Here is a 20,595-nt window from a genome sequence, read left to right as displayed (position 1 = left end):
GATGCAGGGGTCAGACTCATGAACCGCGAGATCATGACCTGTGAGCTGAGGTAAGCGAAGACGCTTAGCCGACTGAGCCACCAGGCACCCCCAGTTTTGTTTTTTTTTTATTATTATTGACTTATTTTTGAAAGAGAGGGAGAGCGAGAGAGACAAAGAATCCCAAACAGGCTCTGAGTTGTCAGCACAGAGCCCAGTGCGGGGCTCAAACTCCTGAATGGTGAGATCATGACCTGAGCCAAAGTTGGATACCTAACTGACTGAGCCACCCAGGCGCCCCTGTCTTACAGTTTTATATGGTACCAGGCTTTATGCAACTCTTTCATACCCATTATCTCATTTAATCCTCACAGTAATAGGTATTACTAGATATTGGAGCAAATAGATACAGTTCCATCAAGGAAACCAAAGCTCAGAGGTTAAGTGATCTGCTGAAAGACACCAGCCAGTTTGCTGCAGGGGTGGACCCTGACTGGTGGTTTTCCCACTACATCTTAGCTGACTGCAGTTATTTCCTTTTTTCCCCCTTTTCCTTAATGTTTATTTATTTATTTTGAGCGGTGGGGAGAGGCTGAGAGAGAGAATCCCAAGCAGGACCACTGCTTGGAGCAGAGACGCCTAAGGCGGGGCTTGAACCCACGAACCGTGACATCGTGACCTGAGCTGAAATCAAGAATCTGAACCAACTGATGCTCAGCCAACTGAGCCTCCCAGGCGCCCCTCCGGTTCTTTTCTGTCTTTGCTGACACCATTCCCAGAGTGGAGCTCTGCTGGGTTTTCTTCCCTTTTTGGCTCCCTTCCCCACCCACATCATCTCTGTTCATGGCATTTCCTGTCACTTTGGTTCTCTTCCAGAGAGAAGTAGAGATCCTGATGTTCCTCAGTGCCATTGTGATGATGAAAAACCGCAGATCTAGTAAGTGTAGCCTGCACCTCAGCTTCTCGAGGTTGGGACTAATGCCCTCTGGTCGTGCTTTCATTCTTATTACGCGAGGGGCATGATTTGGTGAAGGAGTCCCACATTCCGCGCCAAGGCTGAATTTGATCTTGAACTTTTATCCTCTCCCCCCTCTCCCGATCCAAAGTACCACAGGAAGAGAGACAAACGGGATATAGGAGTATGCAGCCCAGCCTGACCTGTGACATCTTTGTGTTTCAGTCACTGTGGAGCAACATATAGGCAACATCTTCATGTTCAGTAAAGTGGCCAATGCAATTCTTTTCTTCCGTCTGGATATTCGCATGGGCCTGCTTTACATCACACTTTGCATAGGTAAGGAGATTGGTCGTGGGACCCGAGTTCCGACCCCAAACAGGCTTCTCCATACCCTTCTTCTGTATGTTGTACCTCATGAACTACGTGTGTGGCTCAGGTGAGAAGAATCTACAGAAACTGTAGGAAGAGAGAAATGTGTCCGTGGCCTGTGTGTGTCCACAAAGTGTATTCTTTGGTGCCTGAAATCTTCGAGTCGGTTTGCAAGTAAATCCCCTGCTGAAGGTCTCATATGTTTCCTCTGACATCTTTTTTCTGGTTAGTGTTCCTGATGACGTGCAAGCCCCCCCTGTATATGGGCCCTGAGTACATCAAGTACTTCAATGACAAAACCATTGATGTGAGTGCTCTTTCCTGTTTCTTGGGTCCCTCGTGGGTGACCTTGTATTTGTGCTTTTTCCTCGCTAGGAGGAGTAACGGTGCTTCAGGATGGTCCTTCAGTGAAGGGCCCTGCGGTTCATTACCAGAGCTAGGGAGCGGTGGGGGGAGAGGGAAAGCCAGGGGGAGGAATCAGACCCGGGAGCCCGTGTGGTCCAGCTCACTGTTTCTTCCCTGTGTGTGGCAGGAAGAGCTGGAGCGGGACAGGAGGGTCACCTGGATCGTGGAGTTCTTTGCCAATTGGTCTAATGACTGCCAGTCGTTTGCTCCTATCTATGCTGACCTCTCCCTCAAGTGAGTACTGCAGAGGGTGGGGGAGGAAGGGAACTGAGGTGCTGCACTCTCCCTCTCATTGTTTCTGGCCTTGATTTTTGCACATTGCAACCAAAGCCTTTTTTTTTTTTTTTTTAAGTTAACTCATTTATTTTGAGAGAGAAAGCATGCACACACACAAGTAGGGGACAAGCAAGAGATGGGGGGGAGAGAGAGGGAATCCCATGCAGGCTCCGCATGGTGGCACAAAGCCCGATGGGGGGCTCGAACTCACGAACTGAGAGATCATGACCTGAGCAGAGACCAAGAGTCAGTTACTCAACCCACTGAGCGAGCCACCCAGGTGCCCCAGCTAACGGCGTTTCTCCCCCCTCCCCAAGTATGTGGACTTCTTCCCTTGATTCATTCCCTTCTTTCACTATGTTAAATAATGTATTTTTCTCAGGTACAACTGTACAGGGCTAAATTTTGGGAAGGTGGACGTTGGACGCTACACTGATGTTAGTACACGGTATGTAAAGGCCTGGACAGAGGGTCTGAGCAATAAATCACTTTAAGTGACGTAGACAGATGCATTTACAGAGTACTTTCTGGGCCCTGTAGGTACAAAGTGAGCACGTCGCCCCTTACCAAGCAACTCCCTACTCTGATCCTATTCCAAGGTGGCAAGGAGGTCATGCGGCGGCCCCAGATTGACAAAAAGGGACGAGCTGTCTCTTGGACCTTCTCTGAGGTATCTGAAAGAGTGAGCGAACGGTTTGGAGAAGGGTGTGGAACAGTGGTAGGCTTTGGAGCTCCACTCTGATTCCTGGCTCTGCCACATGCCCCCTAGTTTTGAGAGAGGGCACTCGTTACCAGATTTAATTCCTGAATTTATTCAGCAAATTTGTTGTGCTTCTCCCATGTGCCAGAATTGCTAGTACTGGGGAACGGTTATTAGTTACGATTCAGTCTCAAAGGCCCTCGTACCCAGTCTGTAGGCCTGTGGATCACAGGGTTGTTTCATAGAGTACAAGTGTAGCTGTAATTCTTGGTACAGTGATGGCCACATAACAGGTACTTAACTAACTGTACAGGGTTGACTTTTCCAGTACCCAGAAAGGGAGAGTTAGGTTAGAGTTGGTTCTGTCCTCTCCTTCCTTCTCTCCTACACTGTGTTTAAATATTTCTGACTTCCTAGTAAGAACTCTCCTTTCCAACTGGAACCCTAATGTGTGCACCTCTTTTGCGCAGGAGAATGTGATCCGAGAATTCAACCTGAATGAGCTGTATCAAAGGGCCAAGAAGCTATCAAAGGCTGGAGATCACATCCCTGAGGAGCAGCCTGTGGCCCCAACCACCACGGAAGTGCCAGAGGGGGAAAGCAAGAAGGACAAATAGAATCCCTGCCTTCTCAGTGCTTCCTCACCTTTGAGGCCCTGCCACCTTTGAGGCCCTGCCCCTTCTGTAACCACAGGCCCTGCCTGAGGCCTGGGCCTCTTATTTATGTTTCCCCTTTGGCTCTGCCTCAGTCAGGCAGGGTGCTGCTTCTGATTTTAAAGAGGCTTTCAGGGAATTGACAGGCACCCTCCGGGAAGGCCTCCACTGCTGTGGCCAACTTTCACTGGAAGGAGGGAGAGATCTCTGATGATGGAGGAGGAAATGCTTGCCTTCCAAGCTTGGGTCCGAGTATCAGCTGCTGTCCACCACTCACATGTCTCCACCGTGCGGTGTTTTCATCCTTCCTCTTAGTGGACCTGCACAGTCTGCCTAGATTATATTAAGCCTAACAGAAAATGCCTAGGTATGGAGTCTGCACTAGGATTTTTCCCTCAAGGACCCTTACTTCTTTAGGCATTTCTGGCTTGGTCTGTGGCCTTCATTAATAAGGCTAACTTTGTCATTGGTCCCCAGGAGAAACCTTTAACCACTGAGCTTACTCATTGGAGATAGTTTTGAATAATCCCCCTAATTTTTGGAGTTTGGGAGGAAAGGGAATAGGTTTGAGACGTTCCTTTGTATGGTGGGGCTCAGGAGAAAGCCGCCCTTGGGCAGGTATGAGGTTTCACTTAGTCTCCTACCTACTCCCAACACCCAGTTGATGGTTTTCAATAATAAAGACTGGGATTTCCTTTTGATTGCGCCTTTGTGTGTTCCTAGCCTATTAGAAAGGCCTGGCAACTGCAGAGGAAGTGTGTACCTCACCTGCCTGGCATTGGTTCCCAGGATCCGGGAGAGTTGGGGAAGACTAGTTTCCGTAATCTTAGAGTCCTGACCTCGCCAAGTTAGTTTGTGGGTTTTGTTTGGGATTGGTGCGCGGGTTCCCAAGGAGGTGGTGGGGCGTGGGGCGTGGGGCGTGGGGGGTGGGGGGCGGGGGGGCGTGGGGCACGCTCTTTAGCCGGACGGATGGTTACAGAAAGGCCTGTGCGAAGCCCGGCTTGTTTTCAGAGCTACCTAGTCGGCGATCCTCCCGAAGTGCGGTGGCTCCGTCGGGGGCTGCCTGTACCTTACCCCCCTCCGCGGGCAGTGGTTGTGCCCAGGGAACTTTTTCCCCTTCCCCAGCCCCGACCGTGAGCAGAATGGTTGTGCCCAGGGAGCCCCCCCCCTCCGGGCTCCAGCTGGGTGGTTGCGCCCAGGGCCCCACCCCCACCCCCAGGCCGCGGGCTGAGTGGTTGTGCCCAGAGAACCCGCCTCCAGGCCACGTGTGCGCCCCGGCCACGCTTTCCGCAGCGAGGGAGGGGCTTGGTCCTGGCGGCGGGTTTTCTGGACTGTGGTTTGGGGCTAGAGCGGCTCCGGCCGGAGTCCTCGCCCCCCCTTGGTGCCCGAGTCTCCACCCTATTCCCCCCAGGTCGGCCCGGCTCCCGGCTCCATGGCTTCCCGCGGCAGGAAGCGGAAGGCCGAAGCGGAGGTGGTCGCGGCGGCGGAGAAGCGGGAGAAGCCGGCGGGCGACCGGAAGAGAGTGGAGGAGGCGACCGTCGTGATCGAGCATTGGTGAGGGGCCTGGAGAGGCACGGGGAGGCGGGCCAGGGCACACCAAGGCCCCGGCCTCTGAGCTTCCCCGTCTCTCCCTAGCACGAGCTGACGCGTCTACGGGCGCAACGCCGCGGCCCTGAGCCAGGCGCTGCGCCTGGACACCCCGGAGCTTCCGGTGGAAGTGAATCCTGCCAGGCCTCGGAGGGGCAGCTTCGAGGTGACGCTGCTGCGCCCGGACGGCAGCAGTGAGTGGGCGCCCGGGACCGGGGGCAGGCGGGAAGCGCCGGTCTCAGACCGCCGGCCCTCGGGATGTGGGGGAGAGGCTGGTGCACGACCGAGTGACTTCGCTCTCGGTCTTTTCCCAGGTGTGGAGCTCTGGACTGGGATTAAGAAGGGGCCCCCACGCAAACTCAAGTTCCCTGAGCCTCAAGAGGTGGTGAAGGAGCTGAAGAAGTACCTCTCGTAGGGTGTTTTGAGCAGAAGTCCTCACGCTGAGGTTTGAAGGGGGCGGGAGGGGTGGATTGTGGCTCTTTGCGAAGCAGCCCTCCCTCTACCCCATATCACACGGGATCTACCACTCGTAACTCTTCTTGCTCTCAGGATGTCCCCTTATTACTGATAGGAAAGCTAGAGAAGTCGGCAATAAAATTGTTTCTTATCAGTGTGCTTTTGGCTAAACTGCACGTTTCACTGTCCTTGAGCTAAGTCGTAGGATGCTGATGGTAATGTAAATGACCCTATAGAAGTGCAATTTGTGCCCTTGGAAGATGCGGTTGTCCTTCTCTTGATCCCGTGGGAGAACCACTGTACTGTCACTCCTGGCCCAAGGATCTGACTGGTTTTTTATCCCTAATGCTCCTGCATGTTGTCAGGCACTGACAGCTGACTGATGAGCTGAGTGAAATGTGGCGGTAGGATGCAATCCTTGAACTCTCCTGGGTTTGTGGGCTCCAGGGTGGGGGACACATCTTTCTCAGGCTTTAGGATTGCCTGGGCCCCTTCTCTAACCCTTTTTTCCCTTCTCATGTTCACAGCCTTCGGTCCCTGGTGACGTTTGGAGCATTTATGACGGGACATGGCCAAATTTCAGTCATGTGCCTGAAGCCCTGGTTTCTTCCCCTCCAGAAATGATGGTTCAGTTGTGAGGCAGCCCTCTAGTAAGGCACTGAAAAGTTCTTGGATTTGGTTTGCCTAATAAAAATTGAAACAAAGTATTTGAGTAATAACTTGATGTTATGGTATTAGATGGACAGAGCTCAGCCTTTTGTGGGATTGGCTCCCTTTCTATTTTTCATATTCTAAGGTCACCAATTATCCTGGAGCTCCTAGGCTGTCTGGCACAGCATGTGAAATACTTGCAAAAACTATGGGAAAAAAGTAAATTTATTTTTTTTAAAAGCATGTATTTCTTTTTAACTCACTTCTTCGAAGTGATGATGGGAGTTCTATCTTTTTGGCCCCTGCAGAGGTTTGACTGGAACTTCAATAATGGATTGAATAAGACCCACAGTAGGTACTGGAAAATGTTCTGTCACTCTTACCCAGTTGTCCCACCTCAGCACTGTTTCGAACCTTCTGAAACGCTTTGTTTCAGAGGGTGTTTTTTCTCATTTATTATTAAATTAGCAGTGACTAGAGGTCTTATGACTTAGGATACCTGGCGTTGGTTATTTATGACCTAGTAGATTTGGGGACCACACAGTTTATAGTTTGACTTATCACTAACTGGAAAATAGATTACAAAGAAATAAGATGGTTCAGGTTCATAATTCTGTACCCATGGTACTACTTCTGCTTGGCTCCCGAAGCCTGGGGAGGAGAGGAAGGGACTGACCAAGAGCTGGGAGTACACCCGCCTCTCCTGCTAAGGGGACAGGGCACGTGCTAGCCTCTACCAATACACCTTTTGCTAGTCAACATTTCCCACCCTCCCCCTGCCGCTAACCTGCACTACCTGTTCTATGTTAGTATGTCTACCTCTGTGTCTGACTCTGAGGAAGGGTCGGGCCACACAGAAGGAATACCCGTGGGCACCAGCCTCCCCTCTGACGTCCAGTCCACAACATCAATCTCTTCCTCTTCCGAGCTGGCAGGAAGTGGGTCCAACAATCCGGAGTTGCCAAGTTCCTCCTTGCCTGCCTCTGGAGCAGGGTATAATACCTCATCCATACTTAGGGACACTTCTGGCCTAGCTTCCATCCAGTTTGAACAGGGGGGTGAGAGATCCTCATAGGACCTTTGAGGAACGTCGAGAGAGTCAATGTGGAGAAGCTTCTCTCTCTGACCATCCAGTGGCTGGGAACTGGTAATTTCCAGATCCGGAGTCCAAGGGCTTCCTACTGAAAGTACCCCCTCTTCACTCACCTCAGAGGGCATGACAAGGGGGCTGAGGGACTCATCTGGCTCTTTGTTCTCAGAGGGCACGACAAGGGGGCTAAAGGGCTCTGTTGGCTCTTTGTTCTCCCCAACAGGTTCCTTTTCCAATCCTGTGAGCTCCCTGGGCCAGAGTTCCACGTCTGGCAGACACCATTCCTCCCCTTCGATCCAGTTCTTTCCTGTATCTGCCAGGTGATAATTAGGGGTCCTGCAGCCCTCGGCTCCAGGACTCTCCAGAGACCCTGTGCGGGGCTCAATGTCTGAGCCACAGAGCATGAAGTCCAGGATCTCCTCCAGCTCACTGGTGGCAGCGGCACTGGTGATGCGGTACTCCTCAGCCTCGCACGGCTGCCCCAGCAGGGCTGCGTCAAACGCGTAGTGCTCTCCGCAGTCCATATCCAACCCGGGCTCCTTCCCTACCGGCTCTGGACTGGACCCAAACTCAGACTTTGCCACTGGGTGGTCTGGGGAGTGGCTAGCAGAGAGCAGGAGATCTTGTAGCCTGGAGCACACGGGGGAGTCCTGACACCGATCTACTCTGGCAGATAACGTTTCCTGCTGGTTCATGGAGGATGGCTGCGTCCCTGAAGGCTCTTCCGAGCATTCAGGTTCTGGGATCTGAGGGCTCTCTTGAGAGTTTTTGAGGGGAGGCTCTTGTACCACTTCCCAGCACGTCCCGTTGACAATCTTCCGAAGTTTCACCCTTCCAACCTGCCCCTCCTCTGCAGAGTCTGAGTTTTGTGCCCTGACTTCAGGGCTCCGCTTCTTGTTCCCACCTGTGTTTCCAAGACCAGATGGGCTTGGGATGCTTTGGAGAGGACTGGCTCTCCCTGGCTTCTCCTTGTCTTCTGGTCCTTTATTTATACTCTTCTGCCGCCAGAGACGCCGGCCAGGGGCTGTCGGTACTGAGCTGGGTCCACTCACAGTGCTGGAAGGCTTGGGTGTACAGACATCAGGAGATGGTTTTGAGCGACTCAATCTGATCTTTCTGGGCAATAGTCGCTCATCCACAGAGGGGTACATACCAGGCGGGGAAACTGCTGTAGGAGCAAGGGCAGAGTCGCTCTTGTTCTCTTTAGGTCCCTGACTGTGGCTTGATGGTGAAGAGCTTTTTTCTTGTGGAGTTGGGCAAGCTCTGGCCTTCCTCTTGAGCAGAAGATTGCCAGATGAGTTCTCTGTGTTCTGTTGGTTGCTTTTCTCCAGGGGTCCCTCCTCCTTTCCCAAGGACTTCAGTCTCACTAGTCCAAGAGGACAAGGAGTCTGGGTCACAGGCAGTGGAGTCCGAGGGCGGCGGGTGGATGCCACCACCCTGGCAGAGATTGGTGCAGGACTTGGAGGTTGTAAGCACTCCCGGTTCAGTCTTCGGCCCGGGGGGGCCTTCACCAACTTGCCACCCTCTAGCTGAAGGGATTCTAGCTCAGAGACACGGAGCTGACGGGCAGCAGAAAGCACATCCTGGGCTTCTTCTCGAGATACTTCCATCTCTGAGGTATACAAGAAGTCCACCAGCTTCCTGAGTGTCCTGATCTTCAAGCCCCCCAACTCCAGGACCACCTTCCGACCCTGAGCTGGCCTCTCCCGCTGCAGGCGCTCTGTGAAGAAGGGGCTGCAGGCTGACAGGATGCAGCAATGGGCTGGAACTGCCTCACCTGGAAGGAAATCCAAACACTTTTGTTATTTCCTGCAAACTGGCATGTTCACAGGCTAAGCAGAGTCTTTACTACCCAAACGTGCTGCTCCTTTCAACTTCCTTCCGTGGAAGTTCAACTAGAAGTCTGTTCCTTCTGTTTGTCTGGAACCTTCTGACATTACCTAGTTAACTCACTTTTTATCCTTCAAAATCTAGTTTAGACATCACTTCTTCCAGAAAGCCTTTCCCCACCCCACTTCCAGTCTAGGTTAGCTGCTCCCGGGCACAGAGAGGTACTCTAGCTATCAGAGCACTTAGCTATCAGTGTTAGAACCATCCATCTCCTTCACTAAAGTGAAACTCTGAGGACAGAGACCATATCTATCTTGTTCGCTAAGATATACCCACTGCTTCACACAAAGGAGGGCATCAAATTTTTGACTCACAAGAATTAAAATTTTTTTACAGAAGCTGCTTGTGGTCTAACAGAATATGAGCTTTGGATGCATATAACCAGGGTTCATTTCTCTCCTGACCTCTTAGGCACTGCCTACCAGGCAGTTGTCTATTGTGAGCCACCTTCTTTATGGGCACTTCCCTGTCAATCTTAGTTGGTATCTCTCATGACTTCAGTTTCCAAAGGCTTGATGCTGACTCCCAGGTCCTACCTCTGCCTAGATACCTTTCCCAAGACACTGAACATGCCATAACCTGCATCAACCTTTCTAGAAGGTGAACTCCATTCCTCAACCCCAAAACCTCCCGTTTCTTACTTCAGAATAAGTATGCACTTTTCTCCCAAGCCTGAAAACTAGAAGTCGTTGTTCTCCTTTACTCATTGTATCTAATCAAACATATTAAATTTATTTTTATTTATTTTAAATATATCTCTGTATAGAGAGATATACATAGATCTATAGATAAATACATATATTTTAGTAATCTCCCAACATGGGGCTTGAATTTACAACCCTGAGATCAAGAGTCACATGCCCTACTGACTGAGCCAGCCGGGCACCCCCAAACATTAATTTTGTTTAAAAAGCAACTATTTCTTGAGTCCTTCTTGCATGCCATATAATGTACTAAGTAAGGGTTTTACCAGTATTCATTTATTCGATCTTCACTGGAATCCTGTGAAGCAGCTGTTCTTACAGATGAGTAAACTGTGGCATAGCTAAGTAATATGCCCACCACAATTACATGGTTAGCAAGTCACAGGGAGAGGATTTGAATCCAGGGAATTTGTCTACAGAGCCTATGCCCTTAACTGCAGCAAGTTTTGTAAATTCTTTCTGATTATAAACCATACATTTCTATTCTCAATGCCTTAGTTTAGGCCACCATTCCTTCTCTTGGATTCCAAAATAGCCCTCTATCTGGGCTCAACAACAATCCAATAATTCTTCTCATGCAGCCCAAGTGTTATTTCTAAAGCTTGGGCCTTTTACATGATCATGACCTTCTTCTGAAAACCGATGAATACATTTTCCAATGTTCTGAGGACAAGACTTGCTTCCTTTGCATAACACTTCAGACCTTACATTGCTAATTCTCTAGCCATATCTCTGATCAATACGCTTGCAGTCTGCACTCTAGCCATAGTGAACCACTCGCAAATCCCTGGTCACATCTATGTACATGCTGTTCTCCATGCCTGGGGAAATCTTTCCTCACTTCCTTCTACTTGTTTGTCCTCCAGATCTCAGCTGAGGGGTTATTTTCTCCAAGAAAATCTCCCTAACCACTGTCCCCGAACCTCAAGTCTGGGAAGGTACCCCTCTCATGTGCTCCTCCATCATCCTTTACTTACTCCTATACTGCACAGTTACTTGGATGCACTGGTTATCCGAAGGTCTCCCCTTTACATGATTTTTGTACAAAGAGGGACTTTATCTTCATATATACTATATGCCCATGCTAGTACACTGTTCTAGTATACAACAGGCAATTGTGTTTTTTAGTATGAATTAAGGAATGAATCCCAATTCTGTGCTTACTAAGAGAACCAACAGGCAAGTCGCTTAACTCTCTAGGCCTTGATTCGCTCATCTTTAAGATTGGAACCACATAATATTTTACCTCATAAGGCTGTCTTAAGAATCAAATGAGACACTATACTGGATGTACTCTGCAAACTGTAGAGTGCTACACAATGTTGGTTGTCATAATTTTTTTTTTTTAACGTTTATTTTTGAGACAGAGAGAGACAGAGCATGAACGGGGGAGGGTCAGAGAGAGAGGGAGACACAGAATCTGAAGCAGGCTTCAGGCTCTGAGCTGTCAGCACAGAGCCCGACGCGGGGCTCGAACTCACAGACCGTGAGATCATGACCTGAGCAGAAGTTGGATGCCCAACCGACTGAGCCACCCAGGCATCCCTCATAATCCTTTTTTATAAATGAAGAAACTGAGCTCCCGAGAGAGGAGTGGGACTTACTTGCCCATTTGCCACTTTGTTACTGAGTAACAAAACTAAGACTTAAAAAAAAAAAACTAGGGGCGCCTGGGTGGCGCAGTCGGTTAAGCGTCCGACTTCAGCCAGGGCACGATCTCGCGGTCCGTGAGTTCGAGCCCCGCGTCAGGCTCTGGGCTGATGGCTCAGAGCCTGGAGCCTGTTTCCGATTCTGTGTCTCCCTCTCTCTCTGCCCCTCCCCCATTCATGCTCTGTCTCTCTCTGTCCCAAAAATAAATAAATGTTGAAAAAAAAATTAAAACAAACAAACAAACAAAACTAAAACTCTGATTCCTAGTGTTGGGCCTTTTACATGATTCCAGGCTCTACTTCATGCTGCTCGACCATTGTAAGTGTAAAGGGAAGGAGTGGAAATTAACTATTTTTAGGTCTAACAACAAACAACAAAACCCACCAATTTTAAGATGAGAAAAGTAAAGCAGCAGCTTGACGAGAAAATGGGAAAATAAGTAACAGTATTATTTAACACTTACATTGTGCTCAATTCATGAAGAACACCGTTCTGAGCGCTGTATGTTAACTCCATCTTCACAATCATCCTCTTACAATATTATCCATCTTTTACAGAATTTCTAGGCTTACTAAACTTTACAATTAGTTTCACGATTTAAAAGAAAAAGAGCACAGTCTCCTATTCATTCTTGAAAACAGCCAACTGTCCTCGAAACAAACAGTTCTTTTTTTTTTTTTTAATTTTTTTTTCAACGTTTATTTATTTTTGGGACAGAGAGAGACAGAGCATGAACGGGGGAGGGGCAGAGAGACAGGGAGACACAGAATCGGAAACAGGCTCCAGGCTCCGAGCCATCAGCCCAGAGCCTGACGCGGGGCTCGAACTCACGGACCGCGAGATCGTGACCTGGCTGAAGTCGGACGCTCAACCGACTGCGCCACCCAGGCGCCCCAAACAGTTCTTTACCAAATAATGTACAATACTCAAAGGTGATGATAATACCTTTTCTTGGTTTTGTGCTCTACTCCCTGGCCCTGAACTCATTTTATCTTATTCCATCGTGAGTATCCTATATTGAGTGGCTTTTCAAGCGGGTCCCCACCAGTCTCTTACCTTCTGCCTGCAGAAGGACATCACAGAACACACCACTCTGTTGCTGGTGATGAAGCTGCACAAAAGCCAACCGCAGAAACCGGGGATTCCTATATAGGATTTTGGAACTGGCAGGAGAGCACATGTTGGTCTCTTAACCTACGTTTTCAAAGATCAGATTCCTGTGGACGAGATAGTACATTTCAGAGGAATGGCTGCACCTAATTTGCTTTTTGTCTTTGAAATGACAAGGAAATTTTGAAAGTGAGAGAGAATAGCCGTGAGTCGAGTTACCATAAGCCCAGAAATTGTGCCAAGGGTATCTCAACAAAGAATTTCATAGTGGTTACATGTAGGAGCTCAGAAGCATGTGCACATTTGAATCTTAGTTCTGTTATGTATTAGCCTAGCTGTATAATCTCAGGCAATTGACCTAACTTTTCTGAGCCTCACTTTTCTCATCTATGAAATGGTAATGATAACAGTACTTACCTGGTAGGGCTGTTTTACGGGTTAAATGAGTCAATGCAGGTAAAATTGCTTAGTACTGTGAGTGCCTGGCACATAACAACTATCACTTCCAAAACGGTAGCTGTGGTTGGGGCACCTGGGTGGCTCAGTTGGTTAAGCATCTGACTCTTGATTTCGGCTCAGGTCATGATCTCATGGTTTGTGAGTTTGAGCTTCGTGTCGGGCTCTGTGCTGACAGTGCAGAGCCTGCTCGGGATTCTCTCTGCCCTGCCCCTGTTCTCTCTCTTTTTCAAAATAAACAGATAAACTTAAAAAAAAAAAAAAAAAGGTAGCTATTACCATTATGCTTAAACCTTCTTCATTCACGTTACCACTGAGACTCAACACCAATAATGCTGACAACTCCTATTCTTCCCGAGCACCACACTTCTGAGTTCCATGGGTATAGTCCCCAATTTAACACTTTTAAAGAAACAATATAGAACATAAAATTCTCTAGGAGGTTGTATACAACCTTCTTTTCTTTTTGAGCTCACTCTATCACACTAACCAGCAGAGGGTGCACAGTAAAGAAAAGCAGGTGCTGGACTCCGTGGGAAGGTCTCTCACAGAAAGAAATAAGGACGTTGCCACCCTTGCTTCAGATGTTCTTGACCAAAGCGAGCCTCACGCGGCCTGGAAACTGGCAAAGGATTTGGCCGTTCGGTTTGTCAGTCTGGTTAATCACCTGGCTAACAACGGAGCAAGGATAATTAAGCATCCTTCCCTTCCCGAAACAAGCTGGCTATTCTGACTTCAGGCTCACTCCATTTCCAGCTTTTTGCACTGAAACCCCCACACTCACTGCACAGCTGGCGTTCCTTTCCTGGCATGCAGTTTTCTGTCAGGTGGCACCGACGGCTCTGAACGGTTCCCGTCAAACTATCAGGAAAGAAGGGGACGGAGAGGTGAATTCAGAAAGGGTAGGCTCCATGCCAATTTCAGCCGGAGAGCTGAAAGGGGCGGAGGATGGCAGCTCTTGCAAGGTCCCAAACATAGGCTCTGGGGAAGCTTCCCGATCCACCAAGCCCCCCGCCTGGCCCCCAGACCCGACCTGGAATAGCTCTGCAGAAGTTGCTCTTGGCGTCCTCTTGGTGCTCGGGTCCTCTGTCCAGCCTGCCTTGCTTCCTCCCAAAGTCGAGCCTTGCGTGGGGGAGGGGTAGCAGAGCGGCACAGGTGGGCCCACAGCCTGAGGGTTACACTCCGCGTCCAGAAGCAAGGAATCGGGGTTGGCGGGAAAAGCAGGGCTTCACAGCAGGCCCTGCAAGGCTGGGCGCCCCTCACGCTCTGGGCGCCCCGGCCCAACTCCTTTGAAGACAGACCTCTAGGCGCAAAGGTTTCTGGGAATGGAGCGTGAGGCTCCCGGAGGCCCGAATTCAGGGCTCGCCCTCACCACCACCTCCGGCCACACGAGCTTTGCAGCCACTCCCTGGTGCCCTCGTACCGCTGCGGGACCGGCACCCTCATGCACCGGCAGGTGGTGACAGCCAGGGCCTGAGGTCACGCGGCCAGCGCCACACACCTCGCGCTGTGGCCCTCGCGCACGGCGCGTCGCGGGGCCCGACGTCCTTCCTCCTCCCCCAGCCCGCGGGCTGACGTCTGCCTGAATACGTCATCCCCATTGGCCGAAGGCTCCTCAGGCGGCCAATCACAGGGGGAGGAGCGCTTTGGGCGGGAGGCTACGTCTCGAGGGACTTGAGGGCTGAGCCAAGATGGTCGGGCTGCAAGAGGTAGGTGGGAAGGCCCGCCCGGGAGGGTTTCTTGTGGAGGCCGTCTTGTCCCACGGCACTCGACGAAATCACAGGGAGGACAGGGTCAGGATTCCCCAGTAGGGCAGCCTCCAAGGCGGTTGAAGGACACCTCCGCCTTCCCTTTGAAGACGCTGAAGGGGCCCAGGCCCCGCTGAGGAAGGCGTCTCGGAGGAAAAAGCCTCTGGATGGCTCTCCTCGCACCTTGATCAGATCTTTCTAACCTTGATAGCTCCTTAGGCCAGGGATGTTCGGGAACAAGGCTGTTGGGCTAGTGTCTGGAATCCGGTTTTCACAGATCCCGCTCCACTATAAACTGGTGGGACCAAGGGGGTTACGGAACTTCGGGTGTGGCGGGGCCTGCAGTGGCCTTCCAGAGATGATTTAGTTAGCGCACCTCTTGACTGGCAGCAGCTGTTTTCAGGGGTGATGTAACAAATGATTTCAAGATTAAACATTTAGAGAGAATTGCCAGCCCACGTTATAAATCTGGACAGCGGTTCCTCCCCGTGTGTGTGTTAGGACCTGGGGCCTGGCTTCACTTCCACGCCCCGCGATGTCCAGCTCTAGGTGAAGACAGCTGAATCCAAAGCCATTGGTGACAGAGTGCGGCGAATTAAAACGGAGCAGCCTTCACGGAGGCCACCTGGAGACAGGACACGAAGATGCCTAAGACACGGGGAACCTGCAAAGGATCAGTGTAGAGAGGTGAGTAAAGTACGGTGCGCTCAAATACGGCTGTGAGTTCGAGCCCTGCGTGGGGCTCTGTGCGGACAGCTCGGAGCCTGGAGCCTGCTTGGGATTCTATATCTCCCTCTCTCCCTCTGCCCCTCCCCTGCTCACTCTGTCTTTCTTCGTCTCTGAAAAATAAATAAACGTTAAAAGAAATTTTTTTTTTAAGGATTTTTTTGGTTTTTTTTTTTTTTTTTTTTTTTGTATAGGATTTGAGAAGGTTGACAAATATGGGGGGATGGGGTGGATTTCCAAGTCAGGTAATATTTTCCTAGTTTGAGACCTCTGCTCTCAAGACGGAAAAAAGATCAAGGAACAGAAGACATTTTAGGTTGCAGTTATATTTTGAAGAGGAAGCAGTTCGTGAAAGGACATAAAACTTAGCAGAAGGAGGACACACAAGCAAGCAAAAAGAAGAAAAAAGAGAAGGCAGAACAATGCTTGTTTATGATATCTGTTACTGTGGAATCAAGACTTGAGTAGGTGGCTGGAGTACCAGTAGAGGTGATCCTGTGGGCTTGTAAGAAAAATATAAATATTATACCTCCTCATGAATTTATTGTTACTAGGATTAGATTAATTTTCAAGAACTGGAGAGGACTCCCTTCTTGGTTTCTGCTTTTTTAATCCAACACTATTGTAGTTAAATCTAGTGATAGTAGAATTTCTAAAAGGAATGATAAATGGCCATCCTACTCAGGGCTTCAAAAATGACAAACTTTTGATGGTAATATGTAGCCACCAGAGGGTAGAAAGGAGTAAAAATATTTTCTCTTCTTTTGTATGGATAGCCAGGGGCTTTTTTTTGTTTTTTTTTGGAGTTGAATTTTTTTTCATTTCTTCTCCTTGGCATTTATAGTTTCAGTCTATTTTAGAAGTAGAGTCAACACAGCACAGAACTCAGCCCTATATAATGACTTTAATATTTCTTATTTGTTTTTAATATTTCTTTTTTAAACACGGTATTATTTCCTAGCTCTTCCCTAATCTTTCAACGTTTTATGGTATCTTGTTTTTCTTTGTGTGTAAGTGCTGGTGGCTTGGGTGGGGGGAGTTAAACTTTGAGAGCTGTGAAACCGAGCACACCGAATGTAATATTCCATGCGGTAAAAACAAATGAAAGAAAGAAAAAAAAAAGAAAGAAAAAGCTCCGCAATAAAAAACAACCTTGTATCTCTAAACATATGCTCAATCCATTAACTTCTCCCCGTTTTCACTGTTACTACTGTAGTCAGCTTTGTATTACTGCAACTTGACCTTCAAACTAATTTCCTTGCTTTCACCCATACCCCCTCTCTAATCCATTTGACACATAAACAGCCAGATCTTTTCAAAATCTGAGTTAGAGTATGTCATTCTGCTGTTGAAAACCCTCACAGGCTTTCCTCTACCTAGGAATAAAATCAAGGGGCACCTGGGTGGCTCAGTCAGTTAGACCTCTGAATCTTGATTTTGGCGCAGGTCCTGATCTCCTGGATCATGGGGTGGAGTCCCGCATTGGGCTCTGCACTGACAGTGTGGGGCCTGCTAGGGATTCTCTCCCTCCTTCCCTCTCTGCCCCTCCCCCACTTGTGTGCATGAGCACTTTCTCTCTTTCTCAAAATAAATAAATATTTTAAACAAAGAATGAAATCAAACTCCTTTCTCTAACCTGTAGAATCTTTCATATTCTTATCACTCCCTCCTCATTTCGACACACTGCTGGATTCAGCATGTTTCAGCCTCACACTTGAGGACTTTGGCATTAGTAGTTACCAATGCTCCTATGTTCTTATGATTAGCTGCTTCTTCAGATTTCAACTTAAAGATTTCAACTTAGGGGCGCCTGGGTGGCGCAGTTGGTTAAGCGTCCGACTTCAGCCAGGTCACGATCTCACGGTCCGTGAGTTCGAGCCCCGCGTCAGGCTCTGGGCTGATGGCTCAGAGCCTGGAGCCTGTTTCTGACTCTGTGTCTCCCTCTCTCTCTGCCCCTCCCCCGTTCATGCTCTGTCTCTCTCTGTCCCAAAATAAATAAATGTTGAAAAAAATTTAAAAAAAAAAAAAAGATTTCAACTTAAATGTCAAACTCTCTGAAGAGTTTGTCCCTGACATCCAGGGTAGAATAAGCCACGAGTCATTATTATCAGTCTTTTTTTTTTTTTTTTAATTTTAATGTTTATTCGTTTTTGAGAGAGAGAGACAGAACATGAGCAGGGGAGAGGCAGAGACAGAGGGAGACACAGAATCTGAAGCAGGCTCCAGGCTCTGAGGTGTCATCACAGAGCCCGATGCAGGTCTTGAACTCCTGGACTGCAAGATCATGATCTGAAATAAAGTCAGACACTTAACCAACTGAGTCACCCAGGTGCCCCTATCAGTCTGTTTTAAATCTCTGCGTAGTGTTACATCCGACATTTATTAATCTTGTCTCTCCCTCCACTAGTAAGCTTTCTGAGAGCAGGGAACTGGTCTACTCATTATGTTTGACATCTAGAAGGTACCTGGCTCACAGTAGGGACTAAGAATAATCCAAGTGGAACTCATCTTTTTGCTTTCGGTCACCTGACTGTAAAGAGTTTATCCCTCAGTGAGTATTGATCCTTGTGATGCTTTATTTGGAGACAACTATTTCAGATAAATTTAAATTTTAACTTTTTCATCACTAAATTATCTTTTTTTTTTTTTTAAAGTGGGCTCTCTGCCCAACGTGGGCTTGAACTCATGATCCTGAGATCAAGAGTCCCATGCTTTACTGACTGAGCCTGTCTCATGCTTTACTGACTCAGGCATCCCCTGAGTTATCTTTTTTGGTTTGTATATAACTTTATTTCAAATGTTATCTACAAATTCGTTACTATAAAATGACTTGCCCAGGATTACATAACTAGTAAGCCAAGAGACTTCATTCACTCACTCATCTGTTGCTAAATACGAGACATTAGGTTGAGCTCTGGGGTACACCATGAGCTAGAAAGATGCCATTCATGTCTTCATGGAGCTCATCTTCTGGTGAAGGAGACAGGAAAACACACACACTAAAGGAAGGCAAAATACTTGCAAGTTTTTAGTGATGATGTGAAGGAAACAAGACCAATCCATCTCTAGAAAAACATAGAATATTCTAAAATGTGGCTCTGATCTAGGAATTAATCAACGAACATTTCTTGTGCTGGTTGTTTTCCTTTGGCAGTCATCTTTGGCTTTTGAACTTGCTATGGAGGACCAGGAATACTAGATGGAAAGAGAAGTAGAAGATGTGATAAGATAGTAAGAGAAGGTTCCTAGATAATGAGGGTTAAAGTTCGTGCATGTCTCTGTTTAATGTATTAATTTCCCAATCTAGTTAGTTTGTTTAAAGCCCATCAAACAAGTGCTGTGATGCCTGTTTGGTCTTCTGGCCATTCTGAGAGAAATCCTTTTTTGGCCACTTTAGACCAGATATGAGGGGGTGGATAATGACTAGATTGCCTGATTAGAAGGGCACATTCGTGCTGAGGAGAATTCCAGTTTAAATAGATAAGGAAAGGTCAGATTATGGTTACTAAGGGTGACTTTAATGTATTGAGTGGGTAAACGTGGCACCTTGAAAGCAGATGAGGAACTTGGCTTTTATCCTGACCACGGTGTAGGGTGATGGAAAGAGCATGGGCTTTGGAGTCAGATCAATGAGGGGACCACTTCTTAGCCAGACGAACTCAGGCAAGTTTCTTCAGCTTGCTGAACCTTGATTTCCTCATTTGTGAAATGGTGGTAATACTATCTCCATGGTGGTGTTTTAGAAGTTAGAGATAATGAGTGCAAAGTGCCTTTCACATGATAGATGCTCTGTCATTGTTTGCTATTATCGGGCAATGGTGAGCCACTGAAGGTTTTGGGAGAGGGTAGATACTGGTAATAATAACTCATTCTTAGTGAGTTTATATTATATACTGTATGTTGTTTTAAGAACTTTATATGTGTTTTGATTCTCACAACAGTACTGTGAGAGATATAGTTATTATCTCCTCTTTATAGTTAAGGAAACAGAGGCTCTGAGAGATTATATAATTTGTTCAAGGTCACGTAGGAATACATTTACTTAAGTATGCTTGCAGGGAAGGAAGGTTTGAAGCCAGGCAGTCTGACTGCAGCACCTATGCTCTTAACTATTACTCTAGATTATGAAAACTTTATGAAGATTCATTTGGCAGCAGTCTACAGGCAGATTTTTCAGTAAGAGTAAAAAAGGAAATTTTCAATTCATCATTATCATTTTTCTTTAGTAACCACTGAATGACCATAAAATGCTAGTCTTTGTCAAACATGTAAAAAAAAAAAAAGTCCAATGTCTGTCCTTCATGGCCTAACAGTGTAAGAGCATATTAAGGATCATTTGCAGCTCAGAAAAAGAATACCTGTATAATCCTTTATGTGGGTTAAATGTAAAAAGAGAATGTACGAACTAGATCATCGTAAGCTTGAAGTGCACAAAGAAACTGAATTTTCTTAAAGTGAGACTTTTTCTTACACATGCTGTTATCTCCTCTAAATATATTTCTTACTGAATTCCATTTATTCTCCCCCTCAAACCCACATTATTTTGATTCGGGGACAAATGGGAAGACAGTGATTTTCTTTAACAGCCCAGTGGGATACAGCCTCCTACCAGTTGAAAGTATAGACACGAAAAACTGTTAACAAGTCCAACATCTATTTTTTTTCTCCTTAGCTATAATGCAGTTAAACCAAAACACCGAAATTGAGAGTTTACCTCAGATATTCCCTACCATCCAATCAATACATAGCGGTCCTGTTTCTAGGATTTTTCTCTCCTTCCCTTCCTGTCTTCTTTTGGGAAAATGCTTTGGGGTTGAAAGCAACAAACCAAATAGCAGCAGGCAAATCAAATCAGCTCTTCTCTTATTTCCCTACCCGGAAAGGAAGGGAGAGGAAGCAAGAACCCCACCATCAAAGAGAACTGGAGCTTAGGCGTGCCATCCTAAGGAGCCCTTGTTCCTTCGGCCCCCCTGGAGCTCTGCAGTAATTCCTCAGAGATTGTGTAGTCTCCACTTTAAATATAAATATATATATAAAACTTCCCCCTGTCTCTTTCTCTCCTCCTCTCTCTCCTTTTTTATTTTTTTAATTTCCTATAATAAAGTTTCCTATTGGATAAAATCAGCTCCCTGATTTATGCCTGGCTCCTATTGGAAGTTCTCAGGGGCTGACATCACTTAGGAAAGC

General features: G+C 47.7%; 3 protein-coding genes across 4 annotated transcripts in view; 2 read left to right on the top strand and 1 right to left on the bottom strand.

Annotated features, from left to right (window-relative positions):
* The window catches only part of TMX2 (thioredoxin related transmembrane protein 2), a 15,084-nt gene extending 11,043 nt beyond the window's left edge, over positions 1–4,041 (top strand). Inside the window, exons 2-8 of one of the 2 annotated variants that reach the window (XM_040495092.1) lie at positions 856–916; positions 1,160–1,273; positions 1,537–1,613; positions 1,839–1,945; positions 2,370–2,435; positions 2,528–2,657; positions 3,158–4,041. In XM_040495092.1, coding sequence (XP_040351026.1) covers positions 856–916; positions 1,160–1,273; positions 1,537–1,613; positions 1,839–1,945; positions 2,370–2,435; positions 2,528–2,657; positions 3,158–3,304 — 702 coding nt within the window. In that variant the 3' untranslated portion in view covers positions 3,305–4,041. Of the gene's footprint in view, positions 1–855; positions 917–1,159; positions 1,274–1,536; positions 1,614–1,838; positions 1,946–2,369; positions 2,436–2,527; positions 2,658–3,157 lie in introns of those variants that run through there. The other variant, XM_040495094.1, reaches the window with a different exon arrangement.
* A 569-nt stretch (positions 4,042–4,610) lies between these two features.
* Positions 4,611–6,090, top strand: SELENOH (selenoprotein H). The gene is made up of 4 exons (XM_040495090.1): positions 4,611–4,894; positions 4,976–5,121; positions 5,242–5,372; positions 5,911–6,090. The coding sequence occupies exons 1-3, from the start codon at positions 4,773–4,775 to the stop codon at positions 5,340–5,342; spliced, it is 369 nt and encodes a 122-aa protein (XP_040351024.1). The 5' UTR covers positions 4,611–4,772; the 3' UTR covers positions 5,343–5,372; positions 5,911–6,090.
* A 153-nt stretch (positions 6,091–6,243) lies between these two features.
* BTBD18 (BTB domain containing 18) lies at positions 6,244–20,455 on the bottom strand. Its single transcript, XM_040495089.1, has 5 exons — positions 20,318–20,455; positions 13,968–15,346; positions 13,719–13,795; positions 12,425–12,585; positions 6,244–8,901 (listed from the first exon to the last, which is right to left on the bottom strand). Exons 4-5 carry the CDS (start codon positions 12,546–12,548, stop codon positions 6,836–6,838), a joined length of 2,190 nt encoding a protein of 729 aa, XP_040351023.1. The 5' UTR covers positions 12,549–12,585; positions 13,719–13,795; positions 13,968–15,346; positions 20,318–20,455; the 3' UTR covers positions 6,244–6,835.
* Between the last annotated feature and the right edge of the window lie 140 nt (positions 20,456–20,595).

Source organism: Herpailurus yagouaroundi, unplaced genomic scaffold, assembly GCF_014898765.1.
Source record: "Herpailurus yagouaroundi ecotype Mexico unplaced genomic scaffold, PumYag 187, whole genome shotgun sequence".
Lineage (NCBI taxonomy): Eukaryota > Metazoa > Chordata > Mammalia > Carnivora > Felidae > Herpailurus > Herpailurus yagouaroundi.
The sequence above is the reverse complement of the archived record's forward strand: the minus strand, read 5'-3'. Positions and strand labels throughout refer to the sequence as shown.

What these genes read in the sequence shown, in the direction of transcription:
- BTBD18 (XM_040495089.1), bottom strand. Translation starts at nt 12,548, where the DNA reads ATGTGCTCTCCTGCCAGTTCCAAAATCCTATATAGGAATCCCCGGTTT. An exon ending in TGTCCTTCTGCAGGCAGAAG is followed by an intron (nt 8,902 to 12,424) that starts GTAAGAGACTGG and finishes ATTTCCTTCCAG; the next exon opens with GTGAGGCAGTTCCAGCCCAT.